Raw genomic sequence first — 27,921 nt, 5'->3', positions numbered from 1 at the left:
TGTGTTGTGCAGGAGCAGTCAATCATTTGTCAGTGGGGATTTGAACCACTGAGGCTTTATGGATAGGCTTAACCTCATGTTCAAATAATCAGCTGCCAACTGTTCTTTGCGTTGGAAGGAATAGCTGCATCATCAATGCCGAGACCGGTGTGTGGCCGGGCAGAGACCAATGCAAAGACCGCAGTGACCATTGTTTTAGCCAATGCTAGCTTAAGAAAAGTTTACCTTTTGAGAATCTCACCTTGTTCCATCCCATTTGCTTCTACTTCAAAAACTTTGTCTGCTGCTTCATCCCGAGTTTCTCCTTGAGGTATCCTCTCCCCTTTCCTCCCTCGGCCTCCTTACTAAGTGGCTCTGCATCCTTGGAAATTTCAATCTCTATCTCAACTTACCCTGCCATCTATGCTCTATATTCATAGCCTTCCTGTCCTCCCCCAAACCTCTCCCTCCACATATACTCTTTTGTCCATATTCACAACTGCATCCTTAACCTTGCCATCTTCTGTGCCTTCTCTGCACCTCTGATCTCAATCACTTCCTGTGTCCTTACCACCCACACGCCTCAAACCCCTTCCTTTTGTCCCTGCCTCTGGGAAAATTATTCTCCAAAGTCACTTACAACTGCACTTTCATGCTCTTATTTGTCTATCCTTCGGCCCTCCATTAGCTCTTATACCTCTGCAGCTGATTTGCTCAGTCTCTCCCTGAACTCCACCCTCGATGCCTTTGTTCTCAGCAAAGACTTCACCATCTCCAATCCCTCTTGATCCTCCTGCTGTGGCCCCATCTTCACTCCTTCAAGTCCAAGGGGCACAGACTTGAGCATACCATTGGCCTAACTATCCAATGCCAGCCCCTTCCAGTATGACTGGAACACATTAAGCCGTACCCTCACCTACCAAAACCATCCACAATTCTTGGTTTATCTTGGAGATCAAAGATAACCCTTAGCTTCTTTTCTCCACTACCAACCATCTCTTTAAACCCCTTCATGGATTTCTTTTTCACCAAAATAGAGACCTTTTGTTCAGCTGACTTTACTACCTTCCCCACCCTGCCCTTCCCATGATCCACAAGTCACCACCAACACCCCCCCCCCACCCCCCAACCCCAGCTCCCTCCCGGCCATCCTCTCCCCAAATTTCAGCTGCTCCCATTCCACAGATGACCTCTCCAAGCTAATTTTTTTCCATGAGACCCTCTTCCTGTCTCTGTGACCCCATTCCAGTTAAACTGTTGACCACCCATGTTGCTGATGTTGTGAATTGCTTTCTCTCTTCAGGCAAAGTACTGCTACCTATCAAAACTGCGATCATCACTCCTATCTTCAAAAAGCTGCCCTCAACTACTCTGCCCCGTTTCTAACCACCCTTTTCTTTCAAGCCCTGGAACATGTTCATTTTCCCCACAATTCCTGTTTGAGTCCCTGTAATGTGGAGAGCAATTTTAACCTCTAAAAACAGGCAGCTTTGGGTCAGTTAGGAAGTTAAAATGAAAAAACTTTCAAACCCAACTCACCTCGGTCCCACTGAATTCGGTTTTAGTGGAGGTTGGCCAGGTGACCAACCCACTGTCAGGAGCTCAGTCCTTCATTTACATATTTGAATGAGGCTGCATTCTTAAAGTTTTAGCAGTATTCCAGTTTTAACACTGACTGGCCGGGTTTCCCCCTCAAGCTGGCCAGTTGCAGCTGGGGAACAGATTCCAGAAGATGGACCTGAAGGAAACTTGTACTTCAGGGTTTCCCAACTGCTAAACTGCTCCTTTATTCTCTCCCCATAAACATTGAGGCCCTGGTTTCTGTCTTTCCCACAGCATGGAAATGGCTCTAACCACAGTCGACAATGACATTTCCCTGTGACTGTTACTTTTATTCGTCCTTGTCCTCAATCTATCTGTAACCTTCAATATGGTGAACCACACTATCCTCCTTCACATCTCTCATCCATTGTCCAGCTTAGTAGGACTGGGCTCACTTGCTTCCACCTACCTATCTGATCGTTCCCAGAGCATCACCAGTAATGGCTTCTCTTCCCACCACCACAACGTTACTTCCAGACCTCTCCAAGGATTAACCCTTAGCCCCCTTCTTCTCACTCATCTATATGCTACACCTTGGTGACATCACCAGCAGATATGGGGTCAGCTTTCACATGTACACTGATGGCATAGAAACATAGGTGCATTGAGATCATGGCTGATCTGTGACCTAACTCCAATATACTTGCTTTTGCCCCATATCCCATAATACCTTTGGTTAGCAAAATTCTCTCAATCTCAGTTTTAAAATTTAACAATTGATCTGGCATCAACTGCCTTTTGCAAAACAGTGTTGCAAACTTCTACCAACCTTTGCATGAAGAATTGTTTCCTAATTTCACTCCTGAAAGGTCTGCCTCTAAATTTTAGACTATATCCCCAGTCCTAGGCTCCCCAACCAGCAGAAATAGAACTAGACAGGCTAGATGCAGGGAGGATGTTCCCTATGGCTGGGGAGTCCGGGGCTGGGGAGTCCGGAACCAGGGGTCACAGTCTCAGGATACGGGGTGTGTCATTTAGAACTGAGATGAGGAGAAATTTCTTCACTCAGAGGGTGGTGAACCTGTGGAATTCTCTACCACAGAAGGCAGTGGAGGCCGAGTCACTAAATATATTCAAGAAGGAGATAGATATATTAATGGAAAAGGAATCAAGGGATATGGGGAGAAAGCGGGAACAGGATACTGAATTAAACAATCAGCCATGATCTTTTTTGAATGGCTGAGCAGGCCCGAAGGGCCGAATGGACTATTCCTGATCCTATTTTCTATGTTTCTATCCATGAGGCGGAGTGTTTCTGGATATAGTCACCCCCACAGCTTAAGGGTATGCAGGCACAGAGGGAATGGGTGACCACTGGGCAGTCAAGGAGGACCAGGCAGTTAGTGCAAGAGTCCCTTGCGTGCATCTCGTCCTCCAACCAGTATTCAATTCTGAATACTGATGAAAGTGATAATTCATCTGGGGAGTGCAGCCAGAGTCAAGTCCATGACACCACAGGTGACTCAGCTGTACAGAGGGGTGGTGGGGAGCAGGAGGAAAATGGGAAAGCAATACCGATAGGGGATTCTATAGTTAGGTGACCAGGCAGACGTTTCTGTAAATCCAGAATGGTACCAGGGTCAAGGATGTCACTGAGCACCTGCAGAGCACTCTGAGGGGGGAAGGTGAACAGCCAGCAGTCGTGGGCTATATCGGTAACAAAAACATAGGTAGAAAGAGGGATGAGGCCCTGCATGCAGACTTTAGGAAGCTAGGAAGGAGGCTGGCCTATCTCAAAGGTAGTAATATCCAGATTACTCCCAGGGCCATGCACTAGTGATCAAAAAAAAGGAAGATCAAAAAGATGAATGTGTGGCTAGAGAGATGATGCAGGAGGGAGGGCTATAGATTCTTGGAACATTGGGATCAGTTCTGGGGGAGGTGGGACCTGTACAGGCGGACGATTTGCACCTCAACAGGGCCGGGACCAACGTCCTTGCGGAGCAGTTTGCCCCCGCTATTAGGGACAGTTTAAACTAACTTGCAGGTGGTTGAGAACCAGGATGTAAAGTTAGAAAGTAGAAACAAGGTGCAAAAAGAATTGTGAGAGACAGATACCACTAGAATAAGAAATAGTAAGGTATTAGGTGGGGTCAGTGTACGAGGAAATGCAATAGGGTTTAAGTTTGGTTTACAGTGCATGTCTGTGCATACACGGAGCGCGGTAAATAAGGTTGCCATTCTGAAGTCTTTTCCTCTTGGCTTTCTTTATCCCACTCACAACCTCTTTTTTTCTCATTGTCCATCATTATTCCTGTAGTCCTCGTAGGCCTCATCCTCCACTTTACTTGGTTTCTAACCTCTTTATTTATTTATAAGATCTTAAAACTTCTAAAGAAGACTCAAAACATCAACTCTATTTCTCTCTCCACAGATGCTGCCAGACCTGAGTATTTCCAGCACTTTCTGTTTTGATTTCAGATTTCCAGCATCCAAAGTATTTTGCTTTAATCCTTTCTGTGAGTGGTTTCCTTTTTTATAAAATATTGTTATAGTCAAGTGAGGATGGCTTGAAGGACTTCCCTCTTTTCCCTCTCCTTGTTAGATCACAACAGGTTTAATTCTTTCTTAAAGTGGATGTGCTGGCCAATTCAGTAGGTGTTAATTACTTAATAAAAGCAAAATACTGCAGATGCTGGAAATCTGAAATAAAAACAAGAAATGCTGGAAATACTCAATAGGTCTGGCAGCATCTGTAGAGAGAGAAGCAGAGTTGACGTTTCAGGTCAGTGACCCTTCATCAGAACTGGTGTTCATTTCTTTCTTACTATGATCATAACAAGAACTAATCAGACAGGTTTTCTTGAGTTAACAAAGAAAGAGGTCAGAGGTTTGCACGCACACAAATAGATTAGAGTGGGGAAAGGTAGATTGGTTGAGTTAGAGTCCCAAAAAAATGTATATAGTTTGTGGCATTTGGTGATTCAGCTGGCTTCTAGCTGAATTTGGTGGTCCTGAGGCTTTTAGTTTGAAGAGGTAGATGACTGGTTTGGTGAGTCTCTTGGAGACAGCGATATGGATGATTTCCTCCGGCAGGATTTCTGATTGTAGCCGGAATATGCAAAGGTGGTCAGTCAACAAGCAGGATTTATTTATTTATTTAGAGATACAGCACTTAAACAGGCCCTTCGGCCCACCGAGTCTGTGCAGACCATCAACCACCCATTTATACTAATCCTACATTAATCCCATATTCCTACCCCATCCCCACCTTTGAACGCTTTCAAGCTGGAATGGGGAGAGAGAGAGGGACTCCCACTTAGTTTCTGCTCATGTCAGAGTCCAGTTGCTTCTCCTCTGCTGCAGAGAAAACACCCAGCTTAAAACCACAGATGGGGAGGGGCTTGCCACATGACAGTCACTCAGTGATTCAAACATAGCAGTTAGCAGTATTTCTGTGCTTGCTGAGAGAACATGTAGTTCCTTTAAACTTTCTGGGCCTTGGTTCTTGCTGGGAAATGCAGACATTTCGTCTCTCTCTTCACAAGCATTGCAGTTTAGGATACAGTGTTGCAAATTAGGTCATCATCTTTAACTGAAAGGGCGACTTTGCTGGCAGCTTGTCTTTTAAAAATAAAAAATTCAGATCTCAAGCCAGCGGTTTAAAGAAAATTATTATTCACCAAAATTATTATTCAACAAAACGTTGGTGTAACAATACATTTATTCTGTATATTTGCAATCTCTTCTTTTAAAATACCCCACTTTAGTTGTATAGAATTGTATATATTCCACTGTTGCATATTACCAAAACTATGTAGTATACCATTTATATTGAATTTTTTGTGTTTCTTCTCCCACCTCCCTTCACCCAGCTGACTCCTCATCTCTTCTCAAATCTGTTGTTCTAGTTTTTGTACTGACTTGTGGTCATGTCTGTCCGGATGCTCAACTACATTTAACTCTGCCTGATCTATTTTGTTGCTCATAGTCAGATCCAGCAACACCTCTGCCCCTGCCTGGCACCATGCCTGAGGAAGGAGTCCTATATACATTGCAGGAATTCCTTTCCCTTTTTTTCATTTATTACTTCTGTTCCAACTGATAGTGGATAAAATCTCCCAGAGCAATAATAATGTTGTTTCTACTCATCTTCCATATTCTCCCTACAATTTGGAGATCTACAATACAATCCAACTAATGGAACCAGCCCTTTTTACCTCTGAACACCAACCATATTGATTCTGTCTGTCCCCTACCCTGTCTACATCACTCCTTTCTACAGCCTGTATTCCATCTTTCCCCAATATTGCCACTCAATCTCCTTCTCATCTTCTTAATCCCCCCTAAACATATTATATCCTGATTGTTTCTTTCCCATTCTTCTCTAGTTGCTAGCTAGGCGTTTTTTCATGCTATTAATTCAGATTTTCTTGTAAAACGAAAGTAACATACAGTGTATGCTGTAAATTTGAAATAAAACCAGAAAAAGGTGGTAATACTCAGCAGGTCTGGCAGCTTCTGTAGAGCGAGAAACAGAGTTAATGTTTCAGGTCTGTGACCTTTCACCAGAATTGATGAAAGGTCACAGACTTGAAGGTTAACTCTGTTTCTCTCTCAGCAGATGCTGCCTTCCTGTAAAACAATTGCTTCCAGCTCCCCCAGTTAATTTCCCACATTGCAATGCTTGCAGATTAACCTTCTGCTTTTTTTAACACTGCTCATTTTCTGATGATTTTATTGTCTATGGTAACCCCTACTCTTCAGTCTTTTCCCTATTTATAACACGTCCATTAAATTTAATCCTACAAGTTCACATGCCTTTTGCTGAATTATTTCTGCATGAATATTATTCTCTTCTTTCTCCTTTCTCTATTAACTGATTCAGATTGGTTTTATTTTCTCGGGTGCCCTTCCCCTTCCTAATTTAAATACTCATCACATGCCTACTTAACAGTTTTCCTAGTACATTCTCACATTCCCTGTTCAAATGCAGCCTATCCTTAAAGAATAACTCCAGTCTATCTCAGAACTGTAGTCAGTGCCCAACAAAGTAAAATCCCTCTTTCTGTCATCTCTCTTTCAGCCATGAGTTGATTTCCCTAATATAAAACCAAAATGCTGCGAATGCTTGAAATCTGAAATTAAAACAGAAAATGCTGGAAGCACTCAGCTGGCCAGGCAGCGTCAGTGGAGAGAGAAAGAGAATTCATGTTTTAGTTCAGTGACCTTTGGACCTAATCCTGCCCTTCTAGCACATGCCTGGAGAAGTCCGGAGGTCGTTACCTGGGAGATTCTGCTCCTAGAAATGTTTTGTGCTGTGACCCAAGCCCACCAAGAACTAGTTGAGTTTGTCCAAATTCATTTCATGTAGAACTCTTCCTTCCAACAGACAGAGACTCATCGCAATCTGGGCTGGATTTGGATTAGGGCCCAGTGGTGAAAAGTCAGCAGCAGGTACTTTTGTGTTAATTTTAGTTTGTCTTCTAATATCTCTCTCCTTTCTTGTTCCGTTAGCCTTACAAAGGATCACAGGAAGAGACCAAAATACAATAAATTGCTTGTAAGTATTCTGTTATGATGGTTTAATATGAATAGCTTGCGTTTAAAGAAACACTTCTCCAGTGTCCCTTTCTCACCACTTGATCATGTTGTGAAATGTTCTGGGATTGGTCTAGGTCCAAGCACTTAATAGATAGTGAGCAGCGAGTGCCAAGTCTACATTTCGGTCGAGCAGTTCTGTTAGCCTGCTGTGCTCTTCCCAATTGCAGCGTGTCCAAGCCTATTTTCTTAGCAAGTTTGTTTCTACTTCAACAAGGGAAGGAACACTACTTGTCCTGGTTGTGGGTAATAGTGTGGTCTAAGTAGGCCACATTGATTGTGCAGTGATCTCAATGTAACTAGTTTCAGTGTAAGAATAGAAAATGAAAGCCAGGATACCTGACTGGGGGAGAAAGACGAAAAGGGATCCTCTTCACATTAAATGGAAGGAAACATTGGTAACTAGAAGAAGGGAGTGTGTCAACAACTGGGGACCCCTGGATGGAAGATTTTATTATATTTGAACTAAAAAGAAATGTAACATTCTCGGGGCTGATCATGAAGAAAGTTGTGCTAGATATAGAGAATAGAGGAAAGCTGCTGCAATAGAGCTTAGAAAGACTGAAGGATAAGAGAAAAATAACTAAAGCATAGAGGCCTTTTTCTAGGCACCTTGGCAGGGAGAGGATAGTTGGTGTGGCATTGAGTCACTAAGAAATGTGAGTAAGGGAGGGGCAGACTTACTAAATGAGCACTTTGCTGAGTTTTCAAGGGGGATTTTGGGATTGTATTAACCTCGCCCCCCCCCCCCCCGCCCCCACAGTGGAGAGTGTAAGACAGATAGTGGAGATTGTTACTCAATAAGAGATGGTACTTAGAGAACTGACTGAAAGCTGAGGACCAATTGACCATCAATGACGCTGGGGAAGCAGGGACAGAAATTATGAAAGATCTGTTTATAATTTTTTTAAGTTCTGTGAACTGGGGAGTTGTGCCAGAGGAATGGAAAAGGGGAAATGGGATGGGAACAAGCCAGGGAATTACAGTCCAGTTATTCTCACTTCCATTGGTAAACTGAAATACTCAGCATGGGAGAGACATAAGTTAATTAGGGCCAATTACATGAACCTCTAAAAGGAAGGTTAGATAGAGATAGCTGGGAGGCAGAAAGTAAATGGTTGGGTGAGGGGGGTTTCTGTGACTGGAAGTATGTGAGTGATGTTTTACCAGGATCTTTGTTGGTGTACACGCATAAAAGATCAGAACTTGGGAATTGAGAGAACATAGAACAGCACAGGACAGGCCCTTCGGCCCACGCTGTTGTGCCGACCCTTTAACCTACTCGAAGATCAAACTACCTACATACCCTTCATTCTACTATCATCCATGTACCTATCCAAGAGTCGCTTAAATGTCCCTAATGTACCTGCTTCTACTACCACCGCTGGCAGTGCATTCCACGCACCCACCACTCTCTGTGTAAAGAACCTACCTCTGACATCTCCCCTAAATTCCTCCAATTACCTTAAAATTATGCCCCCTGGTGATAGCCCTTTCCGCCCTGGGGTAAAGTCTCTGGCTATCCACTCTACCTATGCCTCTCATCATCTTGTACACCTTTATCAAGTCACCTCTCATCCTTCTTCGCTCCAATGAGAAAAGCCCTAGCTCCCTCAACCTTTCTTCATAAGACATGCCCTCCAGTCCAGGCAGCATTCCTGGTAAATCTCCTCTGCACCCTCTCTAAAGCTTCCACATCCTTCCTATAATGAGGCGACCAGAACTGAACACAATATTCCAAGTGTGGTCTAACCAGGGCTTTATAGAGCTGCAGCATAACCTCGCGGCTCTTAAACTCAATCCCCCTGTTAATGAAAGCCAACACACCATACGCCTTCTTAACAACCCTATCAACTTGGGTGGCAACTTTGAGGGATCTATGGACGTGGACCCCAAGATCCCTCTGTTCCTCCACACTGCCAAGAATCCTGTCTTTAAGCCTCTATTCTGCATTCAAATTCGACCTTCTAAAATGAATCACTTCACACTTTTCCAGGTTGAACTCCATCTGCCACTTCTCAGCCCAGCTCTGCATCCTGTCAATGTCCCGTTGCAACCTACAACAGCCTTCCACACTATCCACAACTCCAGCAACCTTGGTGTCATCGGCAAACTTACTAACCCAGCCTTCCACTTCCTCATCCAAGTCATTTATAAAAATCACAAAGAGCAGAGGTCCCAGAACAGATCCCTGCGGAACACCACTGGTCACCAAGCTCCATGCTGAATACTTTCCATCTACTACCACCCTCTGTCTTCTATGGGCCAGCCAATTCTGTATCCAGACAGCCAAATTTCCCTGTATCCCATGCCTCCTTACTTTCTGAATGAGCCTACCATGGGAAACCTTATCAAACGCCTTGCTAAAATCCATATACACCACATCCACTGCTCTTCCTTCATCAATGTGTTTTGTTACATCCTCAAAGAATTCAATAAGGCTTGTGAGGCATGACCTGCCCCTCACAAAGCCATGCTGACCATCTCTAATCTAACTATGCTTTTCCAAATAATCATAAATCCTGTCTCTCAGAATCCTCTCCAATAATTTGCCCACCACCGACGTAAGACTGACTGGTCTGTAATTCCCAGGGTTATCCCTATTCCCTTTCTTGAACAAGGGAATAACATTTGCCACCCTCCAATCATCCGGTACTACTCCAGTGGACAGTGAGGACGCAAAGATCATCGCCAAAGGCGCGGCAATCTCTTCCTTCGCTTCCCGTAATAACCTTGGGTATATCCTGTCTGGCCCCGGGGACTTATCTATCTTCATGTCTTTCAAAATTTCCAGCACATCCTCCTTCTTAACATCAACCTGTTCGAGCATATCAGCCTGTTTCACGCTGTCCTCTCAAACGTCCAGGTCCCTCTCACTAGTGAATACTGAAGCAAAGTATTAATTAAGGACCTCCCCTACCTCCTTCGACTCCAGGCACAAGTTTCCTCCACTATCCCTGATTGGCCCTACCCTCACTCTGGCCATCCTCTTGTTCCTCACATAAGTGTAGAACGCCTTGGGATTTTCCTTAATCCTACCTGCCAAGACTTTTTCATGTCCCCTTCTGGCTCTCCTAAGTCCAGTCTTCAGTTCCTTCCTGGCTACCTTGTAACCCTCTAGAGCACTGTCTGATCCTTCTTCCTCTTGACTTGCTGTTCCACATCTCTTGTCATCCAAGGTTCCTTCACCCTACCATCCCTTCCTTGCCTCATCGGGACAAACCTATCCAGCAGTCGCAGCAAGTGCTCCCTAAACAACCTCCACATTTCTGTCGTGCATTTCCCTGAGAACATCTGTTCCCAATTTAAGCTCCCCAGTTCCTGCCTAATAGCATTGTAATTCCCCCTCCCCCAATTAAATATTTTCCCATCTCGTCTGCTCCTATCCCTCTCCATGACTATAGTAAAGGTCAGGGAGTTGTGATCACTGTCACCAAAATGTTCTCCCACCGAGAGATCTGCCACCTGGCCTGGTTCGTTGCCAAGCACCAAGTCCAACATAGTCTCCCCTCTAGTCGGCCTATCTACATATTGAGTCAGGAAACCTTCCTGGACACACCTGACAAAATCTGCTCCATCCAAACTATTTGCATTAAGGAGGTTCCAATCAATATTAGGGAAGTTGAAGTCACCCATGACAACAACCCTGTTACTTCTGCACCTTTCCAAAATCTGCCTCCCAATCTGTTCCTCCGTGTCTCTGTTGCTATTGGGGGGTCTATAGAAAACTCCCAATAAAGTGACTGCTCCTTTCCTGTTTCTGACTTCCACCCATACTGACTCAGTAGACAAACCCTCCTCGACGACCTCCCTTTCTGCAGCTGTGATACTATCCCTGATTAGCAATGCCACTCCCCCACCTCTTTTACCTCCCTCCCTATTCCTTTTGAAACATCTAAACCCCGGAACATCCAACATCTATTCCTGCCCCTGTGATATCCAAGTCTCCATAATGGCCACCACATCGTAGCTCCAAGTACTGATCCATGCTGTAAGTTCATCACCCTTATTCCTGACACTTCTTGCGTTAAAATAGACACACTTCAACCCATCATACTGGCTGCAACTTTGCCCTGTCAACTGTCTAACCTTCCTCACAGACTCTCTGCACTCTGTATCTGCATGCTCAACAGCTACCCCATCCACTGATCCGTAGCTCCGGTTCCCATCCCCCTGCCAAACTAGTTTAAACCCTCCCGAAGAGCCCATGCAAACCTCCCGCCCAGGATATTGGTGCCCCTCCAGTTCAGAAGCAACCCATCCTTCTTGTACAGGTCCCATCTTCCCCAGAAGGTATCCCAATGATCCACAGATCTGAAGCCCTCCCTCCTACACCAGTTCTGTAGCCACGTGTTCAGCTGCACTCGCTCTCTGTTTCCAGCCTCACTGGCACGTGGCACCGGTAACAATCCTGAGATTACTACTCTGCTCGTCCTGCCTTTTAGCTTCCAACCTAACTCCCTATATTCGCTTTTCAGGTCCTCATCCCTTTTCCTAGCTATGTCATTGGTACCGATGTGTACCACGACTTCTGGCTGCTCCCCCTCCCCCTTAAGAATCCTGTAGACTCGATCCGAGACATCCCTGACCCTGGCACCCGGGAGGCAACATACCATCCGGGAGCCTCGTTCGCGACCACAGAATCTCCTGTCTGTTCCTCTAACCATTGAATCTCCTATCACTGTCGCTCTCCTATTCTCCCCCCTTCCCTTCTGAGCCACAGAGCCAGGCTCAGTGCCAGAGACCTGGTCGCTGTGGCTTTCCCCTGGTAGGTCCCCCCCCCCCCAACCGTATCCAAAACGGTATACTTATTATTGAGGGGAACGGCCACAGGGGATCCCTACACTGTGCGCCTAATCCCTTTCCCTCCCCTGACGGTCACCTTTATCCTGTAACTTAGGTGTCACTTACCTATAACTGCTCTATATCACCCCCTCAGCCTCCTGAATGATCCAAAGTTCCTCCAGCTCCAGTTCCCTAACGCGGTCTGTGAGGAGCTGGAGTTGGGTGCACTTCTCACAGGTGAAGTCAGCAGGGACACAAGTGGTGACCCTCACCTCCCACATTCTGCAAGAGGAGCATGCAACTGCCCGAGCTTCCAGCCCCTCTGCTCCAAATTGACAACAGAGAATAAAGGAAAACCTTACCTTACCAAACCCTCCACACGAGTCCCTTTTTTTTTGGTTAGAGGAGGAGGATGGGTGGGAGACACTACACGTGTAGTGTTTCGGGTTTAGCCACTGCCCGAATATATAAGTTCACTTACCCAGCAGTCCCCGTGTCCGCGTCCGCCGAATCATAGGTTGTGAGACTGGCTGGCAGGGTGGGTGGATTAGGGCAGATGCAGGAAAACGTGAAATAAGAACATAATAAATAGGAGCAGGAGCAGGCCATACAGCCCTTCAAGCCTGCTCTGCCATTCAATACGATCATGGCTGATCCTCTGCCTCAACTCCACTTTCCCGCCTGCTCTCCAAATCTTTTGAGTCCCCAAGAGACCAAAAATCTATCAATTTCAGCATTAAATATACTCAACAATGGAGCAATAGGGATAGGCAATTTCAAAGATTCACAGCCCTCTGAGTGAAGACATTTCTCCTCATCTTTCTAAATGATCAAGCCCTTATCCTGAGATAAAAACAAGAAATGCTGGAATCACTCAGCAGGTCTGGCAGCATCTGTGGAAAGAGAAGCAGAGTTAACGTTTCGGGTCAGTGACCCTTCTTCGGAAGACCAAATCTGTGCACAGTACTCCGTGTGGTCTTGCCAAAGCCCTATACAATTGCAGAAAGACTTCCTTATACTTGTAACCCAATCCCCTTTCAAAAAAGACCAACATGCCATTTGCCTTCCTAATTGCTTGCTGTACCTGTGTGCTAACTTTTTTTAAAAGCAAAATACTGCGGATGCTGGAAATCTGAAACAAAAACAAGAAATGCTGGATTCACTCAGCAGGTCTGGCAGCATCCGTGGAAAGAGAAGCAGAGTTAACGTTTCGGAACCGAAGAAGGGTCACTGACCCGAAACATGGCTTGGCCATGTGAGCCGCATGGAAGATGGCAGGATCCCCAAAGACACATTGTACAGCGAGCTCGCCACTGGTATCAGACCCACCGGCCGTCCATGTCTCCGTTATAAAGACGTCTGCAAACGCGACATGAAATCGTGTGACATTGATCACAAGTCGTGGGAGTCAGTTGCCAGCATTCGCCAGAGCTGGCGGGCAGCCATAAAGACAGGGCTAAATTGTGGCGAGTCGAAGAGACTTAGTAGTTGGCAGGAAAAAAGACAGAGGCGCAAGGGGAGAGCCAACTGTGCAACAGCCCCAACAAACAAATTTCTCTGCAGCACCTGTGGAAGAGCCTGTCACTCCAGAATTGGCCTTTATAGCCACTCCAGGCGCTGCTTCACAAACCACTGACCACCTCCAGGCGCGTATCCATTGTCTCTCGAGATAAGGAGGCCCAAAAGAAAAAAAAAGAATAGCTTTGCAGCCTATTTGTGTCTTCCTCACAGCTTACATTCCCATCTAGCTTTATATTGTCATTAATCTTTTTGAGGTAGAAATAAGGAACAGCAATTAACCTTAAATGGTGAAATGTTAAATGTTGCAAAGGGAAGAGGGACCTTGTAGATAAGCAGATCATTCAAGGTGTCACAGAGAATAGATCAGACCTTAAAAGGCAAACTCAATCTTTGGCGTTTGTATTTACAGGAACAGAGTACAGAGGAAGGTGTTCATGTTGAACTGGCATAAAACTTAGTTGGGTCACGGTTGCAGTTTTGTGCTATAGGAAGAATGGAAACGCAATGGGAATGTTGTAGTGCAGATTCACAGGGATGTTATCCAGGTTGGGGGTTTACATTAATGAAGAGACTTATGGTGTTGGGGCTTTATCCAATTCTTAAGCTCTGTGTGTGCTTGGCTGAGCAACTGTAACACTTTTCTCTTCTCTTACTGCAGGAACACAATTTCATTAAACGCTACGAGACATTAGAAGTGGACGTGGCTTCGTGGTTTAAAGAAGTCATGGCAAAGACCGAATCCCCACGGTCGAGCAGCATCCTCAGCCAGCAGCACCTCCCCATCTTCTCCAGGTAGCCAGCAGAGCAGCAAATGGACGTGCGGGGGAGGGGGGGGGATCGGCAAGTCACCACCAACACCCACATCATCAGGCAAAGAGCTCCTGAGACCGATGAATTGTACATAGCCTACCCATGGTCTTTCTGTCCAGTGTTGTGATCTTTTTAATTGACTCAGGAGTGTGGGTTGTTGTGCTTTGAAGATACTTCTCGTCAGTCGAGAGCAAATGAGGAAAGGTGTCACATACCACATCTTGGACTGAGGGTTTGTCTCATTGTTACTGTGAAAAGCTGACACGCTGCCGTTAACCTCTGTCCTCCCCCATTAACCTCTCCTTACAGGAGAGATGGTCAATGCACGCTGCAGAGGAATTGCAACTTTATATAGTGTTTAAATATTACCGGGTTATGCACTGTGATCAAGGAAAGCAAAGGATTTTACCTAATTTATTAAATATGAAAGTGTAGCTGATGTGAACTCTCGATGTATTAGTGTGCAGGCACCTGTGTTATTACAATAGTCTAGTGTGTTTCAAACGCATGAGAAACTGCTGCTTTATTTGATTTAAAACAATGACTTTTAAAGCCTTTTTGGAAAGGGTTCAGATCAGACAGGCTTGCAGAATTACTCTTTGCAGTGAAAGTCTGAGAATATACCAAACCAGTTTGCTTAGGTATTTTTTCTTGTTGTTTTGATGCGGTCTGTGATGATGCATGCCCAGTGCCAGTTCTGTGGGGGCTCACTGACTGGGTGATAACGGCAGACTGTCAATGTTTAGTAACAGCATCCATGGGCAAATGCTGAGGCTGAGTGACTGTCAGTGCAGCTGCAGCCTGAAATCGCACTTGCGCTGACAATTTCTTTTTAAAAAATCTGCATAGCTAATGCTGTACATACGGGTGCCAGAGTAATTTAGGTGATTGTCCCGGTGTCCCAGTTGCTACTGGTTTGCCTTGACATTGCTGATGCAACCCAATGTCAAGCTCAACGAGTGATTTGTTTTTTAAACTGGGAGAAAGTACAGGGAATGATTCTGCATCCTATCAAACCTCTGTTTAAGCTTTCTCTGCACTTGCCTCTAATATATTCACTGCCAGCTGATCAATTCAGTTTCTTGCTGGTCCTTAACTGTTTTTAGCATCAGCTAGAAGATGTCTTGATGTATGAGAGGTTGCACATGTGAATGAAGCTTTACACAGCAGTCAGACCAGTTTCTAGCTGCCGCCCATCTGGATGGTGCCTAGTTTCGTCACAAAATCCCTGCAGGTAGATGGGCTGTCGCTGGTTTCTAACTCTCTCTAGTACTGAAGCCTCTTTTATGGGGAGAGCTGAAACAAGAGGTTTGTGCAGGGCAGGTAAGGAAGGGTTTGTGCCCTGGAGAGTTGCCTGCCACACAGGGTTAGATCTGGCATTGGGCCATTCCATGAGACTTGATGCAGGGAGAACTAGGCACACTATGCAGCTGACATTTCAGCTAGCATCTCTTTTGTGCTTGAGGCTAAATTATTTTAAATTATTTGCCTGTTCCTTAGTATTGAAAGCAGCTGATGCTGGCAAATTCAAATCAAATCTTGATACTGAAGTACTGATTTTGTGAACTAGTTTCTGTTGGTTGCAATATCAATTCAATCAAGTTAATTATCTTGATTTTTACACTGAAACTGTCCACAATTTATAGCTGTTCCTGAGTTGCAAATAGCGTCTTTGAAAATTTGCGTTTAAAAATCACATCTGTCAGTATCCTTTCCCAAAGTGACCTCTATACTTCAGGGTTAAATTGCGCTCACATTGTGGAGCCTCACCCACTTGTCAGGGAGAATCGTGGACGAGTGCCCGGGATTGCCCATTGATGTTCCTGGTGGACAAGGACTCCCACCTGGAGTGCAATTTTGTAGAATGTCCCTATTGATGAAATTGACCCATCTTCATCAGTTGTTCTGAATCAGTCTCTTTTGCACACTGGTTCATTGTAAACAGTGTCACTCGCTTTAACATTCAGTTCCTGTTGTGATTTTCTAGATCCAACCTTTCGTCCACACTTGGGGATTTAGGTTGCTTCACCAAAATAATGTGATCATTTTTATTTATATATATATTTTTTAAGAAAAAAAATATTAAAGGCTAGAGCATGTGAACAATGTTGGCTTTTCTTAGGGCCCAACCACCTCTTTCTAACTAGAAAGTGTAATTCCTACAATTTTGGGGGAAGCTGAAAATCTAACTTCAATTTGGATGTAATTTGAAAGGAGCAAGCACCTGTGCATTTAGTTTAGAAAGGGGAGCGACAGTGAGTACATGATGGGGCTAAGGGTTTTGGTTAGGCCACAGGAAGAGGGGCGAGTGAGAGCAGTCGATAAAGAGAGGACAGGATGTGAATTTAGAAGACTAACAGTGGTGAGGATGGCTATTTGTAACGTTGGTGTCTTTTGGGAGTTTATATTGTCTGGGGTACACATTAACAGCACATCTATCTACTCTTTCTCTAGATTACCCATATGCGCTTGTGTTACAAAGTAGGCTGAAGAGCAGAGTCTAGAACTGGTATTACTGACGTTGATTTATTTCTGGGAGCAGATAAAAGCAAAGAATAAGTTTAAAAATAAAGGACCATAGGAAGATTACTTCTTAAATGCACTTTCAGAAACAACAACATCTACTATTTATATAGCACCTTTAAGGTAATAAAATGTCCCAAGGCACTTAAACAAATTAGCGTTGAGTTTACTCAACAATCAAGTTAATTAGACGCTTCAGATATACAACAAGTTTATTTAAAATGCCTGGTGTGGAAACTGCAGAATCAGATGTCAAGAGTTGGGCAGTGAGTGTGGTCAGAATGTCTTGAACTGTTGGCAACTGATGCATGAGGGGCCGACAGACTGATGCAACCAGCATAGCTGTACAAACCATTTACTTCACAGACACCTGGATACAAAATATTCTGTTAATTCCCACTGAGACTGCACTGAGTAATATCAAGAGTTGGGAATGAGATTCCTCAATCCTGTAATGAAGCACTGGAAACTAGGAATTGAGCACCTTTTTTTCAATGTGTTCAGAATAACTGAATCTTCCGACAACAGTACTTCAATAAATCCATCAAGCTAGCGGGACTGATCCACTTCTAGCTGGCAATGTTCTGCACTTGGCTTTTAAACATGGCTTTGAATACTGGATGATCAGATCGTCAGTAAAAAGAAAGAACATGTTTTGATAAATAGCACCATATCACATTGGCAGGGTGTCCGATTACTCGTGAAGTCCAGTCACCCTTTTATGTACCGGAAGATTCCTGTTATCTGAAAATCTTTAGGTCCTTTGCTGACAGCCCACTTGTATCATCTGGGCACCAGAAACTGGCATTTATGGTCTGCGTGACTAACCCAAGACTGCCTGCATGCACCTGTTTAATGCACTGCTGAAAAGCATCCTTCAGATGGCCAACAACGAGTGGAAATTTCGAAGCAACCAGAGATATTTCTGTGTGCCCGACATTACCCAACTCTGAGGATCCAATGTGACTTAGTACAAATACAGTTCAGGAGTTTGGACCAATCTATGCTCTAATGATCTTGAGTCTTCATCACTCCAACCCTTTGTTCTTCTGACGCTGGTATGAGACATGCTGATGAGGTTCTGTATTCCAATATGGGGTGCAATATTTAACAATGGAAACTGATTTAGCCACAAAAAAAGGACCATTCGGTCCAGCAAACTAAACACAGAATAACTTGCGATATTGGCGCAGCATGTGTGTAAACATCAGGCTACACCTAAAAAAAAACACTGTAGTTCTTTAACAGAATAACTCTGGACTTTGTAATTCCTGGCGTACAGGGAGTTTGAAAACTGCAAGGCTGCCCCTAGCCTTAAGCCAGGAACACCAAAGCAACATTCAACTATTGTCCTGTTAATATTCTAAATGTGACTGCTTAGCATGAACTTTTTATGAACAATTGTTGCTGAGGAAATGATAGTTAAAGCCTTTACAGGGCTCTTAACTTAAATTGCAGGTTTCAACCAGGTTGGGCCAATACCTATTGGAGTTTAGAAGAATGAGTGGTGATCTTATTGAAACTTATAAGATTCTGAGGGGGGCTTGACAGGATAGATGCTGAAAGGATGTTTCCCCTTCTGGGGCAATCTAGAACTAGGGGGCATAGTTTAAAAATAAGGGGTCGCCCATTTAAGATGGAGATGAGGAGGATTTTTTTATTCTCCCAGAAAGTTGTTAACCTTTGGAATTCTCTTCCCCAGAGAGCAGTGGAGGCTGGGTTATTGAATATATTCAAGGCTGAGTTAGACAGATTTTTGACCTACAAGAGAGTCGAGGGTTATGGCGGGCAGACAGGAAAGTGGAGTTAAGGCCACAATCAGATCAGCCATGATCTTATTGAATGGCGGAGCAGGCTCGAGGGGGCGAATGGCCTACTCCTGATCCTATATCTTATGATCTTATCTTTACAAACCCCAGAAATATGCAGATGGGATAGCTGGAAAAATCTCAATTAATGTTGAGATAATATTGACCTGTCATTTGGACCTCAGAGTTGCCTGAGCTCCCAGGCAGCCAGTTGATTGCTGACAGAACAGTTGTTAAATACTGTCGTTTCAGACAGACCTTTGAGAATCCTGTGCATTCGGGTGTATCTTCATCTCCAGAATCACGAGAGTCTGAGCTGGTACAGAGGGGTTTCCATGCATCATGTTTGGGGAGCGAAACCCTTGCAGGTTGTGTGTAGCTATACCATCAAGAACCAACCATCGAAGTGTGCACAAATGGTTATAATTTTATAAAAACTGATTGTCTCCTTAGCTTGACCCCACCACATACGTTGCCTCCGTGACCTACATGCTCAGACTTTTAAATAGCAGTCTAATCTGAAGATTAACAATAACTGTATATTGCAGTAATCTATGCACCGGATTAAATGCTATCTTGTGCTGCATTGCACATTCTCTTGATATGGATGAATATTGCACATGGAGCTCAGGCTGATGCAGCCTAAATACTCCCTGTACAGTTAAATGCAAATAGGAAGACTGCAAGAATTTGATATATTTATAATGGGTTATTGGCTCTGTCTTTGGATATTCGGAGTAGAAAATTCCTCCTGTGTTTGATCTTCTCCCCTCCCCTTTTGACCTTGACGTTGATTTGAAATGAAGCTGTGATGTGCTGAATGGAATATGGACCACGTGATAAGGAATCCTGACAAAATTGCAGAACTCATGAGCTGAAGAACTACAGTCAGTTTAACCCATTTCATTCCTTTGAAGTCAAATGTCCAGCCAAATTTAACAATATTAACTTTCATATAAATGCAACATGACAGTGGAACAAAACCAGAAATTGGTTACATGAGCAAGCGCACAGAGCGAAACACATCTATTTGCGCAGCTCCCACTGCTGACTTGTCCAATCAAACCACTTTTTATCCATTGCTCTTTTGGAATACAGAAACTTCAGATTATGTCAAGCATCTATCAGCAACTTAAATCACTGCTTCTGGAATCCAAGCCTGTTCACCAGTGAGCAAAACCCTCTGCTTTATCAGCACAAACAGTTTGCTTTTCAGGATATTGTTTCTTCACTTTGTTTGAATTGGGAATTCAGTCAGAAGTTGCACAAATGCTCTGAGATGGAGCTGAGCTGTATAAAATGGTCCATTTAACAGTGCTGGGCTTGTTGGTATATAGAGATCCCTCGTTCTTGTGTTAGGTATGTGATCAGGATTTGAGTCTTGTAGAAAGATGCAGACTTTGAAATGCTTCAGTAAATTTAACACTCCTGTTCAAACTTGTTCATACAGAAGTGAAAAAGAACTTGCACTTTCTTGTTCATTGAAATGGGGGCAGATGCAAGCATTGGAGTAGCTGAATTCTCAGCTTTTTGTAAAAGGATAAGCATTTAGCAATAGATTAGGGATACAGTGCAACTGTTCCTGTGGTAGGATTCTGTGTGAGAGCCTTGTTATGAGGGTGGAGTGTCCAAGGAAAATGTCTGTCACAGCCTGTGAGTCCGCACCAAGATTGTGCAGTCCATGTTTCCCTTAAGACAGTTAAGTTATAAAAATAGGGAGAAATACAGGGTGAAAGATATGTGAGAGAGTATGGGGAAGTGGGAAGGTAAGAGAGCAGAGACTAATGTACTAAAGAGAATAACTGAAGGAAATATAGTGGCAATCTGTCTCCCCTTCTACCTTGCACAGGGCAGTCTTGAATTAAAAATCTGTTTCAAACATTCAGCTTCCCCCTCTCGCAATTCAAGCTATAATGCAATGGCAGGATTTGTTTCCTGATATGGTGTCAGCACAAAAACATAGGAGGAAATGAAGCCCATTTGCCCCATAGCATACACTTCAGCCACCTCCCCGCCTCACCCCTCTTCAGTGTCATTCATCATTTTTCACGCTCTGAACCCACATCCCTTCACTCCCTCATGAATCAGAGGCGACTGAGTGAATATTTCCTACATGTAAAGTCAGCACACTAAGAGCCATGCTGTCATGCTGCATTAATTCTGATGAAAGTTTTTACATGGCTGCTGAGCTTAGAGGTGTTTTGCGATAAACGATTCATGAAGCATTTCCAGGCCAACATAGAGAAATCTTATAGTTTAGGCCCAATAAGATCAGCAGAAAAAAAACCAAAGAGAAAAAGAATTACCTGATAGAAGCTTTGATCTTATTGGGAATTGTCTAATTTTAAAATAGCAGGTTACTGACTGCAGTGGATTGTACCAGTAAGCTACATCTTATAAAGTTGTTTGTTTGATTGGAGTTCTCTGCCACATATTTGTAAAAGCTAATTCTGACCAACTAGAAGCCTTGAGAATAATTTTACTGTCAGTGACTCTGCAAGGCTTTTAATGTTGAAAACTGTCTTTGTGCGATATTAGTGTGCAAACATGCTAATATAAGCAGAACAGTGCACTTGTACAGTAGTATTGCACCATGTAGTTAGTATGCAAACACACTAAGCATTTATGCACTACAGCGTAATGTCAAAGTCCAAAAAGTTGATCCCTTACGATGGATTCTCGACCGCCAGTCTCCTTTACCCTTGCCTTGTGTTTTGGTGATGGCTATGGGAACTGTGTGAGTGTGGAGGACCAGGTCTCAGGTGAAATAGTTTGCTAATGTTTCTATTTAATTTGAAATCCTCGGTACTGAATGTGTTTCACAGGGACGAGTTGGCCAATAGTTTGTCAAATCCCACCTTCTGATTAGTGAAGTCATGAGCTCATGTTCATGATTCTGGTGGATATTGCAACCACAATGTTTCTATAAAATATACTTTTGAGGGAGTGAAACCATGTAGTTTGGGACACTGCATTTGTCCACAAGCAAAATCAGGAAGCACTTCTTGCCACAAAGGGTGGTAGAAATTTGGAACGCTCTTCCCGCAAAACATTGTCGATGCTGAGGGTCAGTTGGATCTTTCAAGACTGAGTTTGCTGAATTTTTGTTGGGTCAGGGATATGGAATAATGAGGGCAAGTGGAGTTAAGATGCAGATCAGCCATGGTCCAATTGAATGATGGTGCAGACTTGATGTGCTGAATGGCCTCTTCCTGTTCCTTATATTCCTCCTTGATTAGTAGTCTGTAGGGTGAAGTTGGAGGGATTCAACTTGATCCTGAAGTAGGTGGTGAGACTTACTAAAGGGCCATCAATGATAACTTTTGGGTCCTTGTTCAAAGGCACCATTTTGCCCACCTGAAGCCAGCATAACTTAGAATGGGCAGAAATTGAGGGGACAGGCAGTGAGCAAGAAGGGAAAGATTGGGTACTTCACTGACCATTCACCCTTGATTTCAAGAAACCTCTTTTGGAAAAGTTTCTGCTCCCACAATCTCCAAATCGCTGAACAGTATGATGTAACATCAGGACTGTTCTGGGCACATTTCTTGCCAGTTTGACTTAGCTTTGCACAAGTTAATCTTTGTTAGCCCTCTTCTGCTGGAGTGCACATCTGTGTAAAAAGCTGTTGACTGCACAGTTTAATAGGCACTTTGCCTTTATTTAACTGTGTGTATGTTAATATGCACATACACACACACACACACACACACACACACACACACTTACTTGGTGCCTTGGTTTATTGTGTGTGTTGTTCTCAGACGGCAGCAGGCAGCCTCTTTGCTCCTCCCAAACACAAACAACAGTGTGCTCAGTATGTGGCCCGTGTCCAAGAGTCCCCAGTATAAAGCCCGGGCAACAATACTAAGAAATAAATCACTCAAAATGGTTCAATCTATCGGTTGGTTGGATGTCTTCAAAAACAAAAAATGCAGTTTTATTGCATTTTTATTTTTTTATGTTTTAATTTAGAATAAAGTTTTTATTATAATCTCTGCAGTTAACTTCTGACTGCAAAGTTCACACCGTTGGCTTATACATTGCATGCATATCACACAGAGAAAGCCAAAGTGATCATTACATAGAGTAGATTGGCCAGAGAAGTAGGATTTAGCAATTCACAGTATATCAATTGCATGTTAATTTATAGGGCTTATTATGGTATGTGTTATGTTGGGACAAGTCCAGTATTTCTCGTTGCGAGTAGTGAGATCACTGCAGGGTGTTTAGTAGGTTGTATGGTATAAACCAATCTCATTTTACATGTCAGGCAATAAAGGTATTAATTTGTAAAATACCTGGTATAAGTAAGATTTTTTTCCCTTTCTGTATTATCAACACCATGTTTGTTGGACTCCCAAGTTGTCCTGATACAATGACATAGTGATCAGGCGCTGGCAGGTTACATTTTGTCTCCCGACTGGACTGAATACTAAGTTGATTAAACCCTAGATTTGCAATAATGAAGTTTAAGTTCTGGTAGGGGTCATCCAGCCTTGCTTCAAGTAAGTGCTCCGCCTTGAATGTGGGGAAGAGGAGGAGGTTGCAGTGAGCTTGCACAGTGCTGTTCACAATATCCAGGATATCTTCAGGGTTTCCTGGCTATCTGCAGTAGAAGCAGATCAGCACAACCTAATCCTGCCTTTGGTGGCAAGACAGCTCTCTCTATATCACCTCAGCCTTCTCCCCCACCATCTCACATGTCGCGTCTCGCGCCCCCCGCCTTGGCCTTCCCCCTCTCCCAGCCTTGGCTTTCTCCCCAAACCCTCTCGTCTCAACCTACACTCTTACCTCGACCTTCCCCACCCCCCTTGCCTCGGCCTTCTTCCCAAACCCCTTTGCCTCAACCTACACCCCGTCCCCCTCGCCTTGGCCTTCTCCCCATGCCCCCTCATCTCTTCTCTTTCTTGTCCTCTTTCTGTCTCTCACTCTTTTCCTCCATCTCAATTCATGATTGCTGGGAATCGTTCAAAATTTTTTTTTCTCAAGACAGCAGTTACCATAAGTTGGTCCAGCTATCTCTCCTATTTATATCGACAATTTTCCTCTCCACTCATCTTCAGATTTAATGCCTACCATTGCTGGCAAGCAATTACCCTTATGTTTACACTTCCTGACTCCAAAAAGCATAATGGTCCTTTAAGGATCGGTTAGGGTGGGGAGAGTAAAACAATTTCAAATGCAGTGCGTTGTAGCCCAGCCTGATCTCTGTAGCCTTGTACAGTGACACTTGAGGTGTGTTCAGCCGTAGCTAGCGTGTGATAGAGGAAGTGAGGCTGTTACACATGAATGTGAACAAACTCAAGTGGTAAAAAGTTGCTTATTATATGGCTCTTGCATGAATAATGTTTTATTTAAAAAAATCTAAAAAAGCTATAATAGATAATTTCTATTTATTTTGTGTTTCATGTGAATAGTTCAGTGAATGAGTGAATGGACTCATTCCTTTATATTTTATGCCATTATGTTGTGAATATCTCAGGTCATTGAGAAGAGCTCATTCTGGCATTGGCTTTGTTGATTCCTTCCTCTCTGATGCAGACCAGACACGTTTTCCTCTCCTTGGTTTACACAGATATGCAGAATTTAATACTCCCCTCAACCCTCACCCAATGAGATATAAAACTCAACAAATGGAAGTTTTTATCCTGAGCTCAAGGAGAGAGATTGAAGCCAGTTATATTTCTGCATTTCCATATATTCTGTCTCTATCATCTGATTAAAAGATGAATTTATTCACAAGTCTGCATTATATTGATACCCCATCAGAGGCCAACAGGGAATTACCTTCAGTGACTTCCATAGTGGGAGGGCCCACTGTGGGCTCAGATGCATTGCCGCTGACAGCACAGCTCTTAAAGCCAGAAGAAATCTAACCTCCCTTCCAAATGATGAAATTGCAATGTCGTTGGAGGGTAAAGTGAGGCCATTAAAACAGCAATGTTCACCCTTGAGCAGAGCTGTGTTCCAGCTGCTAATCTGCTTTTGGTAAACCAAGTTTAAGGAAAGATGTTCGGCCTGTTTACCATTTAAGAGAGAATGTATGCGCATTGAATCCAAAAGGCAGAGTGTGTATATCATGTTTTTTCCTTTTGGACATTTTGGATAAGATCATTGGGTAGGGAAACTAGACTTGCTCTTAAGTGACACCTGGTCACTGTGTGTCACATGGTTGTGTCACATGGTGCGGCATCGCTAGTCACTACATGTTACTGCACGCTCATTTCCCAAACATCCCCTTGGAGCGGTCTCCTTTAAACCTGGAATATGGTTAGCCACTGATTAGTTGAGCTGTATGTTAGGAAGGACTTGGCTTTGATCCAGTGTAGCAGTGGGGGGGTGCGACGCCGAGTGCCAGTGTCACAGGGTTGGGTTGGGTTGCGTTGGGGTGGGGTAGGGTGGAGAACAAATCAAGGTTCCTGCTCCTGATTGCTGTCCAGCACCTAATATTGAATGTGTGTGTTTGCACGAGGCCTGCAATTCAATGCCCTACCGACAATCACTGTTTAGGTTCACACACACAATGGTTACTCAGGCGCAGTGCCAGAGGATGCTGGGCTCCCCAGGAATTATACCTGTTGAGGATGGTGGGGTATGGAGAAAATATTCATAAGAATTGGAGCGTAGACCTGATTATGATTCCAGTAACTGCCTTTTGTTTCCTGTTCTTAAAATCCCCAATCAATCATGTCAGTTGTTGGAGTATAACTCCACGTATGGACTTTGGCTGAGGACAGGATCAAGTTCAATTGTGATGCTCTTACAGAGAAAGAGTTCTTAACAAGTCTACCGTAACCCTCCAAATGAACTGCTCCTACTCTCGGCTAAATACATGTTCATGTTGTACCTTTTTACTCTCTCTCTCTCTCTCTGTGGCTCCTGGAATGCCAAATGACTTTTACAAGTTAATGAAACATGTTTAACTCTCCTTCCACCTGGTTTTGTACAGCTAACCCAAACTGAAAGCCCTTACTCCATGGGCAGAGAGAGAGCAGATGGAAGGTGGATCAAGTTTAAAATGTTTAAAGACAACAATTTCTGTCATTTTATTGCAAAACTTTTACCCCAAAACTTGACTTTAATTCTGGTGAAGATAATGATGTCTGATGTTCATTTTTTCATTGTATTGTCTTTTTTTAATAGAAAATTGTTCTGAACAAAACACTGTAAAACCTCAAATATTTGTGATTTGATTACTCGGTGGCTGCATGCTGCTCTTTCACAATAGAAACCCTTTGAGAAACAAATGGAAAGCCTCAGATGTTGAGGCTAGCATTTCCCAATGCAGTAACTTCTCCATATGGCCACTGCACAGCAGGGGAGATTCTAACTGCCCCCAGCAAGCTTCAACTCTCAGGCTGCAGTCTCTGATTATAATCAACAAACACTGGTTAAAAATCACTTTTGGCAAATGAGTTACTTTAAGCTAGCAGCAAGTATTGTGGGTTTTGCAGTGATTGCTGATATGAGCAGCTTTCAAGCTCTTGCTCCTCCAGCTCCACTTAAAATGTACTCCTTAGAACAAAAGTTAAAGCACAGGCTTTCTGGAGAGAGATTTGCATTTGGTGTAACGCATGACCAAGAAAATGATCCAAAAAAGGAAATCCTACACCGGAACAATTTGATTCGACATTTTAAAGGTTCAATCATTTCAGACCAAGGACTTGCAAGTAAATCAATGAATTTAGTGTTATGGATACCCTAAATGATTGTATTTTTAAACTCTTTCCATTGTAAATGCCAGTAAAAAAAAAAGTGTACTTTCCATCCCAGCAATGTGATCTGTTTGTCTTTTTGCTCCGTATTATTCAATAGTGCAGGACTGCAGGCAGGCGACTTCACAGAGGATCATTCCTCACCCTCCCAACTACAGCAGCAGCGAGTGATTCTGGGACATTCTGCACACATCCACCTGAGAGGGCAGACAGGGACATGATTTAACTGAAAGACAGCACCTCTGACAGTGCAGCACTCCCTAAGTCAAGTGTCAGCCAAGTGTCTGGAGTGGAGCTTGGACCTGTGGCCTACTGACTCAGGTGAGGGTGCTACCCACTGAGCCATGGCTGACAATCAAGAACAATAGAATAATTTTTAAGGAATTTATAAAACCATTGGAAGCCCAAACAAGTTCATTCCTTTTTCATGCTTGAACCCCACCTACTTGCCTTTTCACTGCAGTAGCAGGGAAAATGTTAGAATCTATTCGAAAGGATGTGATAAGTGGACACTTGGATAATAATGATCTGATTGGGCATAGTCAATATGGAATTGTGAATGAGAAATCATGTTTTACGAACCTGTTGGAGTTTTTTGAGGATGTTACTAACAGAATTGATAAAGGGGAGTCGGTGGATGTGATATGGAAACATATACTTGGATTTTATTTATTTAGAGATACAGCACTGAAATAGGCCCTTCGGCCCACCGAGTCTGTGCCGACCATCAACCACCCATTTATACTAATCCTACATTATTCCCATATTCTCTACTACACCCACACCATTCTCCTACCACCTACCTACACGAGGGGCAATTTACAATGGCCAATTTATCTATCAACCTGCAAGTCTTTGGCTGTGGGAGGAAACTGGAGCACCCGGCGGAAACCCACGCGGTCACGGGGAGAACTTGCAAACTCCGCACAGGCAGTACCCAGAACTGAACTCGGGTTGCTGGAGCTATGAGGCTGCGGTGCTAATCACTGCGCCACTGTGCCGCCCCTTTTCAGAAGGCTTTTGGTAAACTCCCCCACCCCCTCGGTTGGTTAGCAAAATTAAAGCACATGGGATAGGAGGTAATATACTGGCATGGATTAAGGATTGGTTAACAGGCAGAAAACAGAGAGTGGCAATAAACGGGTCATTCCCGCGTTGGCAGGCTGTGACTAGTGGGGTACCACAGGGATCAGTACTTGGGGCCCCAGCTGTTCACAATATATAATCAATGATTTGCATGTGGGGGCCAAATGCAATATTTCCAAGTTCGCAGATGACACAAAACTAGGTGGGAATGTGTGTTGTGAGGAAGATGCAAAGTGGCTTCAGGGAGATGTGGGCAGGAATGTGGCAGTTGGAATATAACGTGGAAAAATGTGAGGTTAGCTATTTTGATAGGAGGAACAGATGTGCAGAGTATTTCTTAAATGCTAAGAGATTAGAAAGTGTAGATGTACAAAGGGACCTGGGTGTCCTCGTCAATAAATCACTGAAAGCTAACATGCAAATGCAGCAAGCAATTAAGAAAGCTAATGGTATGTTTGCCTTTATCGCAAGAGGATTTGAGTACCGGAGTAGTGAAGTCTTGCTTCAATTGTATAGAACCTTGGTTAAACTGCACTTGGAGTACTGTG

At 43.7% G+C, this 27,921-nt stretch overlaps 1 protein-coding gene across 4 annotated transcripts in view; it reads left to right on the top strand.

Moving 5' to 3' along the window:
- map2k7 (mitogen-activated protein kinase kinase 7) overlaps positions 1-26,875 on the top strand; it is a 115,388-nt gene extending 88,513 nt beyond the window's left edge. Inside the window, exons 11-13 of one of the 4 annotated variants that reach the window (XM_068020842.1) lie at positions 7,039-7,084; positions 14,087-14,220; positions 26,393-26,875. In XM_068020842.1, the coding sequence (XP_067876943.1) occupies positions 7,039-7,084; positions 14,087-14,220; positions 26,393-26,513 (301 nt within the window). In that variant the 3' untranslated portion in view covers positions 26,514-26,875. Of the gene's footprint in view, positions 1-7,038; positions 7,085-14,086; positions 14,221-26,387 lie in introns of all 4 variants that reach the window. The other 3 variants (XM_068020841.1, XM_068020843.1, XM_068020845.1) reach the window with 3 other exon arrangements.
- Positions 26,876-27,921: the final 1,046 nt, after the last annotated feature.

This window comes from Heterodontus francisci, chromosome 43, assembly GCF_036365525.1.
Source record: "Heterodontus francisci isolate sHetFra1 chromosome 43, sHetFra1.hap1, whole genome shotgun sequence".
Taxonomy (NCBI): Eukaryota; Metazoa; Chordata; class Chondrichthyes; order Heterodontiformes; family Heterodontidae; genus Heterodontus; species Heterodontus francisci.
This window is presented reverse-complemented; position numbering and strand designations above follow the sequence as displayed.